This window comes from Talaromyces amestolkiae, assembly GCF_001896365.1.
Source record: "Talaromyces amestolkiae strain CIB chromosome Unknown scaffold14.1, whole genome shotgun sequence".
NCBI classification, from domain to species: domain Eukaryota; kingdom Fungi; phylum Ascomycota; class Eurotiomycetes; order Eurotiales; family Trichocomaceae; genus Talaromyces; species Talaromyces amestolkiae.
Window position 1 is genome coordinate 806379 of NW_024468050.1, and position 20441 is coordinate 826819.

Genomic DNA, 20441 nt, shown 5'->3' on the forward strand with positions numbered 1-20441 from the left:
TTCTTGCACTGTGCGAACATGATTATGGACATTGTTGGGAAAGCAATTATGCAGCTCTAGGTTTTCCTAGAAATTCGTTAAACACCTAGGCTACTATCAGTAAAGGTGATGGCTACGCCGAGGCTGTTGTGACGTCGCGTATGGTCTGGTCTCCGTTTGAGTCAGCTACTATTCGTAAGACTCACCCATTCCGGTTGCGTTGACTGGACACCGGGTTTCTTAGTTTTCCTCAATTCTTATTTGTAGTCTTCTTTGATCTTGTGGCGACTCGTTCCAGATTGATGATTACACCATGCACCTATCAGCCTGTCAATATGCAATTTCAAGTGCTGTGTTCGCTGTGACTATTGTAGTCAATGGCGGAAAAGCGGAACCATGGTTTGATAAATTACCTATCCAGGTAATCGTTGTTAAATTCGTTTCGTATCGAGCGAGCCCTAATCATGCCGATGTTGAATCTCGTCTTTCAGACATAGATCGACTATTATCGATACATGATCTGCAAAACTTCATTGTCCTAGTTCGAGAGTTGTAATGATTTCTGTAAAACATCAATGGAAAGACCTTTCTCTTTTATGTTCGCGTGTACTAGCACTCGAAGCATAAACAGCCAGACAGCCCCTCAAAGTCATCTCTCGTTCCAAGAAGCATCTGATTCTTCAATAATTGCTTCATATTCCCATAATATTGATTGATTCGGAAAGTTTTCCTCTTACGTATTGACTCGTCCGATATACTCGAGTCATTACTGAGCTGTGTCCCCTGGAATCCTGTCAAATTTGACGATGCGATCACAAAGCGCTCTTCGATATCTAAAGCAAGGAAGTTACAATCGAGGCATTGAGATAATTTAAAAGAGACTGAGCGGTCTATAATATGGCAAATATCATGTAGTCCGAGTCTGTGAGAGAAGGAAGCTGGATGAAGAATGTGATACGTATACAATAATGAGTCGAAAACATACTACGTATAGGTTGTATGAGGAGCAACCTTACATCTTTCTTTCATACCAGTAGCCAGACCGTGAAACTAATTTAATGTCCAATCTAAGAGTGGTGCGGACCCCGGAGTGCAGTTTCCGTGACTCAGGCTATCCGAATCTGAAATTGTGAAACAAAGGAGGAGTGATACTCGATCGCTGATTGAGTCAAGATTGTAACTGATCGATCTGTCAAATGTCAAAATGCTCGTGGTGGCCTAATAATATGTCGCACACGTACAACTCCAAGTGGCCCTTGCATACAAATCTCGACCCAAAGAGGGCATTATCCGGTCTGGATTAGCGGTAACGACTGCATCTTGCCAATTCGCCGTATCCAGAATCTCGATTGATCGTTGTGTATGGAGTAGTACATACTGGGTAGTTATACTCCGTGCTACACAAAAGGTAAATGCAAGACGCCGAGAGACACGGCTGAGCATGACGCAGAGCCTAACCCCTTTTCTTATCGTTCACGTAAGCTTTGAACCTTCCGGATTAGCCGCGGCGGTCGAGACTTTTGAGAGCATAACATTAACTGAAATGTGGCCTGGCTATTGGATACGTAAACCAGTTAATATCAGAGATAAAGCCCCCTGACAGCAAGCGTGCTGTCAATGCTTCGTGCCGTTAGAATGCATGTGGTTCAGCATTGAATAGTCGGGGATGTCGAGGCGAAGGGCATTGAATATGACGATTGCGGGCTATGAGGCAGCTGCAATAAGAAGCTGTGATATAGGCCACGAACTGCAATAACGGGCATAATATGGATGATAATCTACGGAGTATGTAGTACATACACAGTACCGTAGTAGTTGAATAGGAGACTGGGAGAGAGTCCACGGAAGGAGAGGTCCACTGGTCCCTTCCTCAGTTCCTCGTTCCGGGTCTGCGCTTTCCCAAAGAAGGAGCGGGTCGCTCCTGCCTCGCCGATCATTCTTCCTCTTCCTGCAGCCCTTTCTATCTCTGTCCAACTTTCCGTTCATCTCGGTCTTCTTTCATACCTCGTTATCGTTCGATGTTTCAATGTTTCATCTACATTGTCCTCAAAACCCTGCTCTGCCACGAATCTAGTGACGGTCGAATCAACCTTTGCTGCTCAATGTGATTGCAACGGTGGCCGTTCCGTCTCTCGCATGGCCGCAGCCCCATCACAAAAATCATGCCGTCTCGCCGGGATTGCGGATGCTACTGTCCTAGTGCGCTCTTTGACTCTTGAATTGACAAGTCGTCCATGCTATTTGATTTCTATCGAATTCATCGCATCTACTCCGTGCTCCGTACCGCGACGTGTTCGTACTCCGCGCCGCGACTACCGCTCGAGCGAGACCTGGACAAAACCATTGTTAATTACCACGTACAGGATGCATCATGTAGAGCACTTTGAACTAGACGCGCTAGCGACAGAAAAAGAAAAGCAGCACCGAACAGCGATCGACTCCATGTTTCCAGCTGGTGACACGAACAGACGCAAGGGTGTCAATTCTTAAACTAGCTTAGCCCAGCGTCGCCACCAGCGAGAGCAGACCGTGCTAATTTGCAAGCCTAAATTGAAGCCTAACGGGCTTGGTGCCAAAATTGTGCATGATCAATATCCAATCAAGCCCCTGACTCAGTATTGCTGCGGATCTCCAATATCGCAGTCGTTCATCTGATTCGTCTTCTGCGCTTTTTTGCGCGAGGAGAGATATCGACCAGTCCTGTTATGTCATCAGCGCTCAAAGGAAAAAAAAAAAAAAAAAAACAAATCAGAAAAATAGGAGAACCTTGCCTGGCACTTAAGTGGGTATGTTTTTCTATGCTAATTCGTACTAAAACGCATCGCGTATTCTTGACCATGCTAACTACGGAGTAGCATCCCGTACTACCATCTTTTTCAGTATGGCTCGAACCCGTACTCCGTAAGTCTCCCACTTCGCAGCCAGGCATCTCCACCAGAGCTCGAGGAATAATGAACGCTCTGAGCAGAGAATCCGAGAAGCCTCATGCATCCTCTCACTTCATCGCGAGCTTCCAAGCCAAGAGGACCCACTCCCTTAGGGTGAATGACTCTCTTGAGTTAGCTCTCTCGGCTCTGAACGTTTCCAAAAGACTGGTCCGTTCATCCAAGCTTGGAGGAAATGTCTAGTCATCGTAGTCGTACTAGTCGTCTTCTAGTGCTAGACTGCGTGGGGGGAGGGCTGGCCGTCATTTCCACTCCTGTGGCACCTGCTCGTCGTCGTGTTGGTACGTATGTACTATGTAGTCGCAGTCTCGCGAGTCGCGCTCTCTCCTTAAAACCTTAAGCAGCGCAAGACTCTATTTCGTTGGTTAGCGCGATTGGATATTGTTTCATTCAACCGTTTGCTTTCAACTGCCTGTTGTTTTACTCCATCACCGTCCCAAGGTCTTCATTGACAGCAATTGCAAAGTGCAATATGCTTTAAGTTTGTGGCAAGTTGTCGCAGAAGTCAACGATCTGCGAGCTCAACGCCATTCACTCATTATTGGTAAGTTCAGTCCTTCCATATATCACAAAGTCTAATCGCAGAGGGTTCAAGAGAATGTTCATTTGGTAGTGCACAGATACTAAATCAATTTATGTCTCTTACAGTTTCTTGTTACCTTCCAGCCCATCTCTGTTCTAACGGAAGTCGAATATCGCTGGTCGTTCTTTTTGCTCCGTTCTGTCAATCTTGAATATCTCCTTATTTCATTTAAATCGATCATTCGGCTACAGGTTGAGCCTCACTCTTTATACAACCGTCGCAACGATCAGGCTGGACCTGTGACTGGGCCCGCGTGCATCTCAACAGTACCTGACCTCATGCTGGACGACATGTTTCCATAAATACCGGGGAACAATTGGCAATATTCATTTGGAGAAGTGGATTGAAATTACAATGGACTCAGATACGTTCTCCTCACCGCCACCGGTGCCCTTTCGAGCACCGTCGAGGGCGACGTCTCATCATCGAAGGAATTCGTCACTTGGCGCGATACCCTCATCGGCTTTTGAACCATATTCTCCCGTTGTTGATGATCACGACCTAGGTTCCGACAATGCAGAGGAAGAGCCCTTTTCTACATTTGACCCGCGCCGTTTTACACCAACCCTTCACGCAAACCTAGTTTCCGAGATCCTGTCACTGAGGCGGGAACTTGAGAGCAAAAACAAGGAAATAGGCAAATTGGAGACGAGCCTTGACGAGTCACAAAATGAGTATGAGTTACTGAATGAAAACATGACCAAGGTCACCAAAGAAAATCGCTCCCTGAAAAAACAGATGAGCCTGCTCGAAGGAGGTACTCTGTCAGCAATTACCGATATAGCCAAGGAGCGAGACGAGGCCGTGGAAAATATCACGGACGTCCGCAAACGCTTGGAACAAGCTCAGAAGAAACTAAAGTCCAAAGAGGATGAAGTGGATAGATCTCAATCGCTCTGGGAACGAGATAGGGAAAATTGGGACACCGAGAGGAGAAATTGGGAACGAAAAGTGCACGTTGTGGAGAATAGGCTTAAGACCATATTACACGAAGTCGCAGCGGCACAGGCTGCAGGCAATCTTCAGAAAATACATGACGCCGACGAGGACGCCGCGAAGGATAACAGTACGACTTTGGATAGCGCCAGCGTCCGATCCAGCAGTGCCTTTGACCGACGCCGAACGAGTGCAAGTAGCGCTAGCACATATGACGGAGAGCCCTTGAATAGTGGTCGATTCTCCTCGATGAGTTTTGCCAACGCAAATGGTGTAAAGGGAGATGGATTCAACCTGGCGGACGAACTGGCGTTTGACGAGGACGAGGAAGATTATATGGATCTCGTAGACGAGATACCGGAGATGCGGCCTCTTTCTGTGGCTTCACAATCGTCTTTGAATACAGCTCTCAAAGCACGGAAGATACTAGGCTTATCTATGGATGGAAATGTGGCTGTTGGCGCAAGGGACATCAATTTAGACGAGTCTGCGCCTACAGCCAATGTTACAGAAGTCAAACGACAACCGGAATATCGCGATGTTGGCATCCAGTTTACACCGCCCCCATCCCCTCTGCTACCTGCAAGTGACGTTGAAGCTGTCAAAGAGCCAGAACTTGAGCCTGAAATTGCCTCGACTATGGTCCCCGAAATGAAAGATACTGCGGTCGAACCGATTGCTGTAGAAATGTCTTCCACGTCGTGCCAGACCGACAGTGTTGTGATTTCCATCGCAGCTACTGAGCCCGTTACCGTTGACACACAAGCTCCTACAGAACCTGCAGTACCCCTCAAATTACCAACTGTCTCTATTTCCACGCAGACTGATGCGATATCTGAAGTCGACAAATCGACTCAAAGTCTTCCGGAAGAAGTCCAGCCAACAACTCTAAACAGTCCAACCGTGCCAACGATTGCTATTATCCCCCCAGGATCGGAGCCAGCAACACCACGCACCAGCCTTGTCTTGCCTCCGCATACGAAGAGCATAGCAACTCAGACAGAATATGAGCAGTCATACGACATGCGATCCGTTGGTATGCAAACGGAAGCAATTCAAGTCGATCAGCGCCCAGTCAAGCTCCCCGCTAGCCTCCTCCCGTCAGCAATCTTAGACAAGGAAGATAAGGTCGATGCAGAACTGATTTCAATGCCATTCATGTCGCCTCCTCCACGCTCTCCCCATAGGCCTCTGAACAGAACGTTCGACTCGAAAGAAAAGGACAAGAAAGCAAAACCCCAGCCAGATCTTGTTCAAGCTTATCCTGGAAACAATGACAATGGTCCCTTGGCAGAAGACGATAAGTCTGATATCCGCAGACCGCTTCGATCAAGCAGCCTGTTTGCTGGATTTGACACGAATGATGATGAATTGCCAGAAATGTTACCCGAACTTCCCGATGTCTTTAGCGACGACGAGATATTCAATCGTCCCATGGCTTCCTATACTTTGCGGTCTGGTCGACTAGTTAATCGGTCGGGCTTGAGCAATGATACCCTACGCGAAGAGGATGAATTCGATATTGATTTGCCTTCAACTGCGCAAGGTGGAGACAATGCTGGACGGAAAACTCTTCAGTCGAAGGGCTCAGCTGGGTCAAAACAGCCTGACATACGTCGATCGACATTGATTACCAACGGCGCTGCTGCACACCAGAGAAACCGTCCCCGTAGTCCAAGCGACCCTAGCATTGACAGTGCATCTACTGGTGCAGCTCGTCCTCCATTCCCCGTTCCAGTACGACTTAGCTCAAGGAATGTGCCAACCACGAACAGTGACAGTCAAAGTCCCACGCCTTACAGTGATGGAAATAGTTCGACCAGACGACGATCGCGACGTATCACCAGACAACCTACACTGCGCAAAGTCAGATCGGCAACCGCCATGCAGAAGGACCAACAAGAGCGAGCTGGCAGTCGATCGCCTCCTCCAATGTCTGCCTCTGGCATGTCTGGAATGTCCAATTCATCTTATGCTCCGGATAGTCCCCAACTGCCGCCACTTCCACCTATACCTACAGATGAAGCTGTCATCTATCGCCCAAAGAGAGCTGCGCGTAGGATTCCGTCTAGCCGTCCAGGCTCGATTCGGTCCCAGGCTCAGTCGTACAGCATAGAAGAACCTGTTTCTGAGCATCAGTCAACGAATGTCGTTGACGCCATTGCGCAGACTATGGTTGGCGAGTGGATGTTCAAGTACGTTCGTCGACGGAAATCATTCGGCATGTCTGATCATAAAGACACGATCGATCCTGGAAAGAGTACCGAAGAGGTTTCTGCAAGCATTACAAGCACTGGAGTAAGACACAAGCGATGGGTATGGCTGGCTCCTTACGAGCGCGCTGTTATGTGGAGTAGTAAGCAGCCGACCAGCGGACCTGCACTCCTGGGTAAAAATGGTCGAAAACGTGAGTCGTGATGATCGAGTTTTATTCACATTTACTAAAATATTTTAGTTATTATTCAATCCGTGCTTGATGTCAAAGATGACACACCTTTGCCGAAAGGGTCAAATGTTACGGCTCCATTCAACCGATCAATCCTTATTCTTACACCTCAGCGTGCTCTGAAGTTTACGGCATTGTCCATCGAGCGTCATTATGTATGGTTGACAGCACTTTCGTTCTTAAGTCACACTTCCATCGGCATGGGTGAACTGCCTGCAATTCCGCCACCAATTCCACAGGAAGATACTCGACCACCAACAGCCAGTCTACGTCGAAACCCTATTCGAGATTCGATCAGGGTTGCCAAAGGCAAACCTCGACCGCAGCCAAGCAAACGATCCTTTACCGACAATTCAACACTTAACCCTGAATATTCTAGCACCGGCTTTGACCTCGAACCGATCATGGATGCAGCAGATCCGCCCACTATTCCTAGATACGCAGGTCATACGCGGAAACGTAGCAACACAGCGCCCAAGGCTCAAGCTCCACTGGCAGCAGCATTCCGCAGCTTCTCCAGCCATGCGACTTTACCCTCCAACTACAGCGCCATTACAGCAGCTTCCTCTGATATCTACGCCACATCATCTATGGGTATCGCTCCGGGTTTGATGAGCGGAAGAAGCAGCGTCAGTCGTCGTACATCCGAAGCAAGTGGACCATCCAGCATTGGGAACGGAAGCTTCTTTGATCCAATGGGCACAGTGCGCATGGAAGCGTTCATCGATCGCGTCGAACATCCTCGATCCCGTACCACAAATCTCGCGAACCACAGCCAACGCAATCGAGCACCTCGCAAAGTTGACAACGTTCAGTGGACTGCCAGAAATAGCTTTGACCTGGCGAGGTCCGAGGATGGAAGTGAACTCCACTATCGGAATGACGAACTGTTTCGTGGGTTTTGATTCACTTCCTCCGCTTGTATCATATCTTACACTCCTTGAGCCTACCGTACAGGATTGATAGCGATTCTACGACATGACTGTCATTTATCTTCTTTTATCTATTAGCTGTTGATGATACCATTTGAATTGAGCATTGTCGGCTTTGAGGTCGGCTGTTTGAAGCAATCTTCTTGAAGTACTGTAACATCGGGGACCTGAACGGGTTTAGCTTTATTACTGCATATTGCGCTTTAAATTAAATATACGGACAATTCAACGGCACTTAACAGTTAAAGTGTACCTTGAGGATTTAATATCACGATTATAATTCAATAAGTACGTACTGATTGCTGGAGCCACTTGAGTCAAGAAATAAATTGATTTGATACCGTTCCTCGTGTTCGACGTGGGTGGATCCTACGTGACTTTCTCTGAGAATTTTTATCACTGTTCTGAGTCATTTCTCTATTATTTTCGAGTACTATCTCGCAAACGAGAGTTATATACAAAAAGGAGGAATCAATTCAAAGAAATAGATAAAGGATAAAAGACACGAGTTGACAAAATGGCGCAATCCAAACCAGACATCTCAATCGTCCCCGCGGACGAAAATGACACATTGGCCCTCGCACAGATAGAATCCATGGCCTTTGACGGCCCATCTGCCTATGCTCTCAGCAGAACCAACACCGCGGGCCTCACTGAGACAGTATCAGACAAAGAACAACCCTTGTCTCTGAACAGGTTAATGTTTGGTCTCCCCAGCACAGAGGGCTACGCGATCCGCGCTCGGGGCCTAAACGAGCGGCTAAAAACCAGTCCTGACTTTCACATCTACAAAGCCGTCTTGAAAGAAGGTGATGCAATCGAGAAGATAGTTGGATTTGCGGCGTGGAGGTTTTGTGCGGATGTCCCGTTTCCTGTGGAGGATACATGGAAGGATTTACCCTGGGAAGGAGCTGCGAATCCGACGGTGTGTAATGATTTCTTTGGTGGGATGGCGAAGTTGAGGACGAAGAATCTTGGTGGGAAGAAAGTTGCTTGTATGTTTCTTTCTCTCTCTGACTATCGATGAAATAACTTACAAGACTGGTGGAATAGTACTGGAAACATTGACGATTGACCCTTCGGCTCAAGGACTAGGCATAGGCTCCAAGATGCTGGATAAGGGCCTCGAGGATGCTAAGACCTTGGGCGTGACAGAAGCATGGTTGGAGGCTTCAGATGCTGGATATCCGTTGTATCGGAGATATGGCTGGAGGGACGTTGAGGTTCTGACTATTGATTTCGCAAAGTATGGCGCGGAGGGGAGTACTAAGGTTACTATCATGAAGAGGGAGGGATAAGCGAGGAGGTATTCTTTAAGTTCGGTCTATTGATGTCGTCAAAGTACAAGTACACAAGGAAAATTTTTGCTAGGGCACAGCCTGCCCAGCTTGATGTTGAATGTCTGGTAGAAGATAGAGATGAATGCAAGCAATCTGCAAAGCACATCCATACTGGATACGAGACTAAGCCCATTTACCCAAAAGCGCCATGATACCCGCACCCAAAATCGTGGTGATAACCATAAAAGCCAACCGGCGACGATCATTGGTCCTGCAAGGATCAAACAAGAAATCCCTAGCCAGCAACTCCACAAGAGCAGTATAGATCAATATGCCAGCCGAGACAGAGTCAAAGACGCCAGAGACGATATTAGCCGTGTTTGAGCCGGGGTTGTACGTCTTGCGTAGCCCGAGACCGATTGCGATTGCGATGGGTGTTGTCAGACCATACACCGCGCTGAAAATCCAGGGCAACCAGCTACCGCGCTTGAAGGGGATGGCGGACATTCTGGCGCCGATTCCGAGACCTTCGAAGCTCTGATGGAAGACGATGACGGGGTACAAGGTCTTGAATTCATCGCCGGCAACGCCCAGATTTAGCCCGATGATAACAGAATGAAACATGACACCAAACTCGAGGATGAGGAAAGCGGCGATCTGTTGCTGGAAGGACTTTTCGGCGGTGGTGGAGTCCATGTCGCTCCATGTGTCCCAGTCCTTGTTGTTGCTGTCGCTGCCGTTGTAGTTTGTCTCGGCGACTTTTCTGGTGTTAGTGCTGGCATCGATGTTTTCCGGTAGAGCGTGGTCATGCTCTTGAACAATCGATGCTCGTCCAGTCATGTTGTTGGTTTCGTTGTTCACGCCATACTTGGACTCGACGTAGAGCTCGGCAGCAAAGTCCATCAGGAAGATAACCACCACAGACGTCAATACAATAGCCGGAGGCCACGAGTACACGGCCCAGTTGCCCGTCATGCCGACACAGGAAGCGGGACCAATCTCATCATAGGCAGGATCGAGCAAGTGTACAAAAGCAGTAGCTAAGATGACACCGGTACCAAAGTAGCGTGCAAATAGATACACGTACACGGGGATTTTGAGGCTTGGTGTGCGACGAGCCACGATGGGGAAGAGGGTTGCCAGGGTGGAACAGACGAGGATCACGAAGATGGATGAGATCCGTGCTCCCATGTGGCCATTGTATTCATTGCTGCTAGCGTTTATGTAGCAGATGATCTGTGCTGGGTCGGCTGTGTCGAGATTGACAGAGGTAGGGTCAAAGTCTGCCATTTTGGGAAGTTAGCAGAGGTCTGTCTTGAACTGGGCGTCTGGTAAAGATGACTTGAAGAGTAAGTGGCTTGACGACAATTTCGCTTACACGGCATAGTTCCCTCTTTAAATATCAAGCCAGCAGGAAATGCCCTGCAGATTTTTCGCGTGGTTGACAGGCGATGAGGACCTTGGGAAACTCTAGCCAGCGGTTTGCTGCTACAGTGCCAGCATGCCCACACCCAACAAAGGCTCAACGAACACTAGTCATGAGTCTAGGTCGGGATAATTTCTTCTTACGTTTCGCTCCGTGGTAGTTGCAGTATGAGGGTCAGCAAATTTATGATATCGAAGAGCTGATTCGTGAAGACAGGGAGGGTCTATTAGGGACCCTAGAGACACACTGCATCCCGAGTCCTCGTATCGTGGAATTTTCTGCATTAGCGTCAGCTAAAGTCGAGTATATACAGCAAACCCTGTTCGGACTGCCAATAAGGTGTGATATAGTTTATATGATTGGGTGTGTGGTTGCCACTGGTTGGTGTGGATTATGAGTTGCTCACAAGGTACTTGGGCTGTATACGACTCTGCATCTGCGCGGCACGATGCGCCATTACTCTAGTGGGAATAAGTCGCTTTCTAACAATTAGTACCAATGGGCGGTTCCAGAGTTTTCTTTGTTAAAATGAAATGGAAACTTTGAACGTTTCTCTGGGTTGATGGTGGATGATACCGCTGAGGACCCTCGAGACAGATACCAGCCTCCTATTTGATACCAAGAAAGAAAATCCCGGTCCCTGCATCGGTCATCGCCTGCACTTTGCATCTTGCAAGCGCTGAACCGATAGAATTGCCGCTAGAAAAGATAGTAATACAGCTGTACCGCACTAGGCGCCGACCCTGCTCATCGGAGAGAAGAGTACCGAATCCGGAAAAGGTATATATTTTCGTAATATGTACTAGTAACAGGATATAACGTCCACTTTGGGTGCTATATATAAATGAAATTCAACCTGTTATGTAAAGATAAAGACCTGGTAGTGTTACCTATGAATTGGTAACCAAATCGCTATCCACACCATGACGAAAAACACTAGATCGACCTTCTATCGCCCTTGCACCTCACATATTCACAATCGCAGTCGCAGCAAAAACCGAGACACGTTTATAGCTTGGCAGCATCCTTGACTTCGCCAACCTTCAACTTGGGCGTGTACTTCTTCAACACGCCCTCATTATGATACTATGAAACATGCAGGTTAGCACAACGTCCACCTCACCATCCCCTCGACAGCCAATTATGCTTTGCAGGGAAGAGAAATGCATACCTTCCAAAACTGCTTCGTCGCATCCTTTCCAGCAACCCGCTTCAGAATCTTCGCACCACCGGGATGCTCATCGACAAAGTTTGTAACGTCATACACGCCATTGTCGATAATAATATACAGACCGCTCTCGGCGGTGTTGTGGCTAGCCACGTCGGCGGGAGTGAATTGCTTGTCGGACATTTTGATCTGGTCTTGTGAGGTGTTGTTATTTGTTGGGGAGTGGTGATTCGTGATTCCTATGGAATACTATTCGCGCATGTGATACGAATTAGTAGGGTTTCTTGCTAGATCACAGACGTAAAGGGTGTGGACGTACGTATATCTGCCTTTATCTGAGTCTTCTGCGCAGTGCAAAAGGGTGTAGAAAAACAAGGAATGTAAGTTGTAGTGACTCAAAGGATTCAAGAAAAGAAGTTGGCTAAGCCGAGGTTCGGCTCAGACACAGCGATGCGTGACCGCGGGAAGCTGGGGAAGCTGATGCTAATACAAGGATGCTGATTGGCTAGCTCCCCACACTCTCTGATTGGCTCGTGGATTATTCGAGATATGACGCCATACATCTACATCTCCGTCTACGTTCCTGGTGGATAGTGTGAATTTGAATTGTATTCATTTTTCGCAACACTCCGGTGGCGGATAATATTCCAAGGGCGATAGCTAAAACTTCCATATGGTATATATTACATTTTGCTTCTCTCCCCAGCCGCACCCTCCCCCTTAGGCACCTTCTTATCCAGTCCCAGCGTCTCCAGATCCTTCTTCTTGTGATAATGCGGAGCAACCTCTGTCAGCCATTCCGGCTGTAAAGGCATATTACCCCTCATATACTCTTTACTTGTAAGCACAAGCTCGTAGTAAATGACCCATTTCGGGTTTTCCTCAAACAGCGTGCTGGACGGATGCAAGTAGACCGTTTGCCCGTTCTTGACGGTGCGGTAACTGTCACCACCGCGTTGCAGGCGTGCGGCATTGGGGAAAAATCCGGCTGTAATGGCCTTTTGGATGGGCACTATATTGTTTGCTCCCGCTGAGGTGACGGATACCTCAACCCGGTCACACAGTTTGGCCAGTTGATCGCGTACATCGCGGGCGCGGGTCAGACTGCGTTGTTGCAGGAAGTTCTCGCGGGCCCAGACGTAGCTGAAATCAGAATCAACCCATTGGTTCCACACGTTTAGCAAGGAGAGATGATCGCCCCCAGATTTTATGGTAAACCGCGCGCGGGCGCTATCCGCGTGAATTTTCTTGTCTTTGGGTCGGTAGAATAGAGCGCTGGCTTCGCCGAGCATAGCGATAATCGACAGCACTTCTTCAACACAACCGTACTTATCAGCAGCCAATATAGACTTGGCCAGCATTGGATCTGTGGGAAACTCGGCCATTTGCCTTCCAATCTTTGTGAGTTCTCCCCGGTCGTTGAGCGCTCCTAATGCATAGAGCTGTTCTAACGCGCGAATGATTGTTTCGGCAGGTGGTGCGTCCATGAAATCAAAGTCCAGCAGTTGATCAATACCCAAAGACTTGAGCATGAGAATGACACCGCTCAAGTTCACACGTTGAATCTCTGGTGTTGTGCTCTCCTCCAACTCATTGTGATATGCCCATTTGGTATATAGTCGAAAACATTTGCCCGGACCAACGCGACCGGCTCGACCAGCTCGTTGACCAGCAGATGCTCGCGAACATGGTGTCACAACTAGACTTTCCATTCCCGTTCGTGGGTTGAATACATTCTCTTTCACGAACCCTGGATCAATGACATATACAATGCCGTCAATCGTCAGACTGGTCTCGGCGATGTTCGTAGCCAACACAACTTTTCTGGCTCCCGGTGGCGCTGGCTCGAAGATCTTCGTCTGTAGCTCTGTCGGAAGATTGGCATAGATAGGAGCTATGATCATCTCAGGTACCTTGCCGCCTAATTTGCGCGCGGTTTCTTGAAGACTCTGTTCCGCTGCCTCGATTTCTTCCTGTCCAGTCAAGAAAACCAAAATGTCTCCCGGGCCTTGGGTGATATGGATCTGAAAGACGGTCGTAATAGCAGCTGCAAGATAATTAGCTTCCGGTTGAGAAGTGTAATGAATATCGACTGGATATCGGCGACCGGGAATATTGAAGATGGGCGCGTCGTCAAAGTACTTCTGAAACTTCTGCGCATCCATCGTGGCAGACGAGATAAGTAACTTCAGATCTGGCCTTGCTTTGGCAATATCCTTCAGCAATGCAATCGCCAAGTCTGTACTAACACCACGTTCGTGCGCTTCATCAATAATACTAAATTTCCTATCAGCAACACGTTTCTCGAAGAAGTAGACAGAAGAGTTGGGGAAACGTACAGACACGAATAACCACCCAAGTCGGGCTCTGTCAGCAGCTCTCGTAACAACATACCATCCGTCATGTATTTAAGAATAGTCTTGTCGCTGGTCTTGTCTTCAAATCGAATTGCATAGCCAACTTCATTGCCTAACTTCACCCCCATTTCCTCAGCCACGCGAGCAGCGACGCTCATAGCAGCCACTCGTCGGGGTTGCGTACATCCAATTTTCATGCCATTCTTCGTATATCCAGCCTCGTGGACAAATTGTGGGATTTGTGTCGTTTTACCACTCTTTTCATGTGATTTGTGGTTAGTAACGTAACTGAAAATATATACGAAGATTTGTAGAAGGGGATTAGGGTTGGGGTTGTAGTGGTTAGGGTTAGACTTACTCCCGTCTCTCCAACGATAATCAAAACTTGATGATCATGGATTGCTTGAATGATCTCGTCGCGGAACTGGTATACAGGCAGACTTTTTCGAGTTTCTTCAATAGACGCCGCTTTCTTTTCTGCCGCATCCAGTTGTTGCTGTAACATCCGCTGTTCCTTGGTCAAAGGTTTCTGGTCGCCCTCAAGCCTAGAATCCATGATAAAGTTGATTTTCTGCGCATCATCAAATACATATTCATAATCTCCCTCATCAACAAACTCTGCCCGTGAGATCTGTGCTTTCGCTTTAGCTGTCTGCTCACGTTCCCATTCTTCTTGCTCCGTGATAAATCGTTCGTGGCCTTGCTCGTCGCGGTCAACGTATCGTTTGTAAAGAGCTTCCTCTTTCTTCTTCCGGTCTATCTTTCCTTTCTCTGTAATATAATCCTCGGGCATCATATACCCATCGCGATGATCATCAATACGAAGTCGTTCCTCGGCAATCCGAAGCACCTCGCGATTTCTAGCAAACTCTTCCTTTTCTCGCCGACTAAGATCGGGATTTTCGCGCAGCTCAATCGCTTCTTCCGCAACCTGCCTCCTGAGCAGAGCTATCCGCTCCATTTCTCGCTTCTTCAAGTACTCCTGTCGAGATCGTAATCGAAGATCAGGCATTGCCGCACCTCTGGCGTCAGCATCATCAGCCAGAGCACGCCGACTACTATCACCAGCTCGCCGAGTACGATCCTCAACAACTTTTTTCTTCGACTTAGAATCTTCCTTTTCGGCAAGTCGTTTGGCGAATTCGTCTCGTTCCTTTATATCGCGAAGCCGATCTCGTTCTGCCTTGGCTTCTTCATCCAAACCAGCAGATGACGATGCGACTGACCGAGGAGACGCAGGCTCTCCGTCCGCCTGTTCATCGATATGTTCCTCTTCCTCAGATAAAACTTCCTCGTCACCCCAGCGATCCTCGAAATCGTCATCATCTCGTCTGCGTAGTTTGCGCGACCTTCGATTCCGATCTCGGCTGTCGGCCTCTCCTTGACTCCGTTCTCTTTTCCTACTCTTGCTGTCGCTACTGAGATCATTATCACGTCGATTGCGTTCATGCGCATGATCGTCTTCATCACTTTCCCAGCGATTGCGCGCGGAACGTTTCGACCTCGACTCGTCCTTCCGTTTGTCTCGCCTTCGTTTCTCTGACGACTCCACGCTCGGCGGACCCATGGACGACACATTCTCATCCTCCATCTCCACTAATCTGTATTTCTGCTTCTTCGATGATGATTCGGTTATAGCATGCGATTTCGATTTTGCACTTCCACCACCAGGACCAACACGCCCGTAGAGATCGGCGCAAAAATTGTCGATTCCATGATCGTCGCCGCCTTCCAGGAAAGGTATCAATTTATCTCGTAGTTCGCCTGTGGATTTGGCGTCGTTTGCGGTGGCGATCACGAAGTCGACGATTGTAGGATCTGATGCGCCTGTAAACTGCAGGAGGGAGTCGGAGACGAACGTGCGAGTATCCATGGTGCCGTAACGTTTTCGGATTTCCTGCTTACACAAATGTCTCCTTTGCGACTTGGTGTGAAGTCGAGACTTTTCTTCTCCGTGCTAGCAAAGCTATCGTGCGGAGCTAGTCCGTCAGCGAACGAAGACTTGAAGCCGGCATCCAAGGTTTAGAATATGCGATGCGGAACCCCATAGATAAGTGAAAAGCAGGATTTTAGGACCAGAATCTCGGTTGTAAGCAGAGTAACCCACTTATAATTGGAGTGCCAGAAAGAAGAAGTCTCTTTTGCTTCGGCGGCGGCGGCAGCTATCACCACAATCTTGATCCACGGAAGTCTGAACACGCCAAGACTTTTGTCCAAGTACGGATGTGGCAAATAACCCTAACTTCAAAACTCCAAGATCATCAAGTGAGTTACGGTGATATACCTATGTCCTGTATACCATAGACGAGATGCTACGCTGAAAAGTATGATTACGCTAAGAAGCATGGTAGCTTTAAGAGACAGATTGTATACGACCAGACATAACATACTATACATGATGCAAAAACATCGAGAACAAGCTGAGATCTTAGGTTGAAAATTAAAAACAGAGTATTCATCATTTACATCATTAAGTTTCGTTTCTTTCAAGCAGAATTGAAGAGGAAGCTGGGCCAAGCTATCCAATGCAAGGATTTGAGCAAACAGGTCACAGATGTAGGGCAAAAAAAAAGAACAGGATATGAGAAAATAGACCGCTGATAAAACCATATCGTACGGGTGTAGTAGTTGGAAAAGACAGATTCGACAAAAGAAAAAGGCGACCACTCAAACGCTTGAATGATAAAGAAAGACCTGGAAACTTTCAACGAAAATGTACTCTGACAAAAGTAGCGCCGTCTCTGCAATCCACTTCTTCAGTGGTGGGTATATCCATGGCAAAGTCAAACGCTCCACGGAGGATAAAAAAGTATGAGTTAGATCAGGGAAATGACCGGATCTTTGAAAACACCGATTTATGCCCATGGTATCACTTCGAATGTGACAGCCATGAAGATGCTAAGAAGGTTGTGTACTCGATTCATGTATCAATATTCAAAATCAGTGTGCATAACGCCGGTAAACGCCACGTTGTAAATATGGGTATCATCTTGGATTCAAACATCAATCATCTCCGCGTCCTCTTGAAGGATATCATCTGCCGGTCCCCAGTTGCCTTCGAATACAGTAGCTCCAGCGCGGCGGCGAGACATAGCCCACTGCGTTCCATATGCTTCCAGAAGTTGATCAGCCGTCGGCCGGCTAGCTGGGTCAGGGGTGATCATCCATCGGACAAGTCTATCCAAGGAGTCTTGGTGGTTTGAGTCCATCATGAAAGTGGGAGGTTCGATCAACTCTCCGCTGCGGGAAAGATACTGTGGCTTGGGATTGCGAGACCTGGAAAAATCTACACCTGAATCCTCGAACGCGGGATCAGAGCGGCAGAGTTCGTCAAAAGAGGAACTCTCAGACAACGGATTGCCCGATGCATCACGTAATATACTTGTTTCCGAGCTCCATGTCAGGCTTGGGACGTCACTGATGTCGCCATTCCTAAGTTTCTGCCATGATACTCCATTGTCGGGAAGCTCAACGTTTCCAGCAATCTCAAACATGATGAGACCAAGAGCGAAAATATCGGCAGGKTTGTCGTACATTCCGAGTAAAACTTCTGGACCCATATACTCTCGGTCGCCTTCACCTTCAATGTGCTTCTCTGCAGGCCATGTCGTAGCCATGCCGAAATCACCTATCTTGAGCACACCTTCAAAGGTGATCAAAACGTTAGCAGGCTTGATATCCAGATGGATGAAGCCGGAATCATGAATGTGTTTCAATCCCTACAGTAGAAAGGTTAGAAATGTATAACAAAAATGGAAATGCTTGGATGAAAATACCTGTGATAATTCTAAAAGAATTTTCCAGATTCTAAAATCATCAAGTCTGGCTTTGAGTCCAACTTGAGCAAGGAAGATATCCAGACTGCCTTCCTCGCAATATTCAGTCTGAATATAGAGATGACCTCGATCTTCCCAGTTATCGATGAAAGAAATCACGTGGTCCGAATTGGCAAGAGCCCGCAAAATTTCAACTTCTCGCATCCGCCGACTACGGTCCTTAGGACCACCAAATGCTTGTTTGGACTTCTTCACAGCCCAGACACGATCAGGCAAGGCTAATGGAGAAGTAGAACCAGCGGACGGTAGGGAAAATATGGATTTGTATTGGGAGTTCTCGGGAGAGTTGGACACGCGATAAACCTGCGAGAACTCTCCAGTACCAATGAGCTCAACTTTATCGAAACGGGTCGTCAAGCTGCTGTCAACATCCATAGCACTGAAACCACCCAGAGACATACTTTTCCGTTGTCCAGTTGGCGCAAAGTAGTCACGTGGTGCAGTGGGAGTAGCCGGAAAAGTTATAGTAGATGCATTCAGATCATCAAGGCTCAATGCTGATTCGTTGGGTGCCGAGATCGATAGTCCACTTGGGTCCGGGGGAAAGATGTTGTTGTCTTTCGGGGTGCAAGGTGTGGTACTTTCTAGAGCATCGATCTGCAACTGGACAGATGGGTCGCCGAGGGGTGTACCATTCAGGTGACTTGTGGAGAAAATTTGCTTGGTTGGAGTTGGGGGAAGATCTAGATCGATCGCTCCCTGGTTGTTGTGACGTGCCGAAGGGGAATTAGAGATTGATCGATCGTCGCCATCGACACTCACAAAACTATCCCTCCGTGACGAGTAAGGTCGGTTGAAGACATTGCTTAAGCCACCATTACCCCGAGAAAACGGGCCCGAAGCTGGTACCGCGTTGTGTGATGGGGTGGAAGGCGCAACGAATGTTTGGCGAGCTAGTCTTGGTCGCGAAATTGGTCGAACAGGCAGCGCCTTCTGGGCAGACGGCAAAAAAGTTGACGATCGCTTGCAAGGGGTGTCTGGCATATTCTTGCTGGAGCCAAATGAACCCTGAAGGTCCTCTACATTTCGATTCTTCTTTGATATCAGCCCAGTCGACATGAATGCAGCAGCATATGGCTTCGCCTGTCGATAATTCTCTGGTGTTGCAAAAGAGTCTGTGGAAGCGTTGGAATCTTCTCGCGTGAACTGGCGGGGAGCTTCTGGTCTGGCGGCGCCCACGGGCAGCGATTTGGAGAAGTTAAATATCGGCCTTGGACGATCAATCTTGTGAATAGGTTCATGTGTCGGTGAGTCATCGGCCACACTGGAGCTTGAAGAAGACTGTGTGATGGTGCGAGAAAGAGGATGTGCCGCGTGCGGTGTGGTACTGGGAATATCGTGCTGAATATTCGCAAATAGTGGGTTGCTTGATGCAGGTCGTGTTTGTGGAGTGAATAGATTTTCGTGACTAGGGGTCGATGAAAGGCCACTGCCTAGAGGGTAGCGTTGTTGCATGGCGGAAATTGGACTCTTTGGAGGGGACGGAGAGTCTGGGAAATCCACATTCATTAGCCGCGAACGACTAAAGAGCGATTTTTCACCCTGGCGTTGCTGAAGTGTCGAACGTCGTAGTGATGATGAGCGTTTTGGGATAGTCGCAAAGTTGCCTCCTGGTAGACTGGAAAAAGTAAAGGGTTGTGGTTCAGTTTCGSGAGCCATGGCGTCTGAGGCTTCGTTGGACGACAATGAAAAGCTGTCGGCCGCGTCAAATATGCTGAAATCGGGCGTTCCACTGACGCTATGAAGGCTGCGACGTTTTGCTGAGGGACTTGCAAATTCAGCGTGGTCGAGGCTCATTGCCCCGTCACTTCTTTTCAGAGGGCTAACTGCTGCGGTCAGAGACCCAAAATTACCACTGCGTCGCTTTTCAATGCGATTAGCGCTTGGTTTGAATGTGAAATTACTGTTGTTGTCTGTGGAAATATTGCTCGAAAAGAGCTGAAAGTTCTCAGACGATATGATACTAGGCTCTTGGAGAAGATTTTCGTTCTCAATTAATGACACAACAGGTGGTGTAACAGTCGCATTCCCTTGATCACTCGAAAGATGCAAAACCCTCTTTGAGGGACTCTTTGGAGAGGTACGTTGACGCGTGTTTGGCAGAGACCCAGTCCTGCGCATTAGTGGGCGAGTTATTTTTGAGCTTGGGGGGTATGGTATCGCGACAGGCGTGGCTGGAAGAGCTGCGGTATCTGTAGTTAATGAGAATGTCGGTTTCGAAGGTGCTGGAGTAGCCGCCGACAAATTTGATGTAGTCGCGGGGACAAAAAAGAGATTCCCACGACGTGACGGCGAGAGCGGGGAGGAAATAAAGGGTGTGTTTGGAGTCGTTTGAGAGTGCGGGCGCGACAAAAACCGAAAGTCAGAACTCTTAGAAGGCGAGCGCGACAAAGAGCGGCGCAGTTGCCTTATTGCCGAGCTGGCATCCACATGATGGATTCCAGTAGGTGAAGGTAGGTGCAGCGTGCCGCCAGCATCACGGTGAGGTGAAAATGTAGCGACCATGTTTCTGAGGAATGCTGTGCGGAAAATGCTTCCGACACAGAACACAAG

The 20441-nt window shown here is 48.1% G+C and overlaps 6 protein-coding genes across 6 annotated transcripts; 2 read left to right on the top strand and 4 right to left on the bottom strand.

The window, feature by feature from the left end:
• Window positions 1-3861: 3861 nt before the first annotated feature.
• Window positions 3862-7794, top strand: BHQ10_007216 (uncharacterized protein; the record flags this gene model as incomplete). The annotated part of the gene is made up of 2 exons (XM_040879888.1): window positions 3862-6850; window positions 6899-7794. 2 exons carry the CDS (start codon window positions 3862-3864, stop codon window positions 7792-7794), a joined length of 3885 nt encoding a protein of 1294 aa, XP_040735720.1.
• Window positions 7795-8338: 544 nt separating this feature from the next.
• On the top strand, window positions 8339-9119 carry BHQ10_007217 (uncharacterized protein; the record flags this gene model as incomplete). Its single annotated transcript, XM_040879889.1, has 2 exons — window positions 8339-8816; window positions 8875-9119. The coding sequence occupies 2 exons, from the start codon at window positions 8339-8341 to the stop codon at window positions 9117-9119; spliced, it is 723 nt and encodes a 240-aa protein (XP_040735721.1).
• A 165-nt stretch (window positions 9120-9284) lies between these two features.
• BHQ10_007218 (uncharacterized protein) lies at window positions 9285-10391 on the bottom strand (the record flags this gene model as incomplete). The annotated part of the gene is made up of 1 exon (XM_040879890.1): window positions 9285-10391. The coding sequence occupies one exon, from the start codon at window positions 10389-10391 to the stop codon at window positions 9285-9287; it is 1107 nt and encodes a 368-aa protein (XP_040735722.1).
• Window positions 10392-11535: 1144 nt separating this feature from the next.
• On the bottom strand, window positions 11536-11878 carry BHQ10_007219 (uncharacterized protein; the record flags this gene model as incomplete). The annotated part of the gene is made up of 2 exons (XM_040879891.1): window positions 11536-11613; window positions 11699-11878. 2 exons carry the CDS (start codon window positions 11876-11878, stop codon window positions 11536-11538), a joined length of 258 nt encoding a protein of 85 aa, XP_040735723.1.
• A 500-nt stretch (window positions 11879-12378) lies between these two features.
• On the bottom strand, window positions 12379-15925 carry BHQ10_007220 (uncharacterized protein; the record flags this gene model as incomplete). Its single annotated transcript, XM_040879893.1, has 3 exons — window positions 12379-13972; window positions 14035-14309; window positions 14411-15925. The coding sequence occupies 3 exons, from the start codon at window positions 15923-15925 to the stop codon at window positions 12379-12381; spliced, it is 3384 nt and encodes a 1127-aa protein (XP_040735724.1).
• A 1123-nt stretch (window positions 15926-17048) lies between these two features.
• Window positions 17049-20393, bottom strand: BHQ10_007221 (uncharacterized protein; the record flags this gene model as incomplete). The annotated part of the gene is made up of 2 exons (XM_040879894.1): window positions 17049-17771; window positions 17829-20393. The coding sequence occupies 2 exons, from the start codon at window positions 20391-20393 to the stop codon at window positions 17049-17051; spliced, it is 3288 nt and encodes a 1095-aa protein (XP_040735725.1).
• Window positions 20394-20441: the final 48 nt, after the last annotated feature.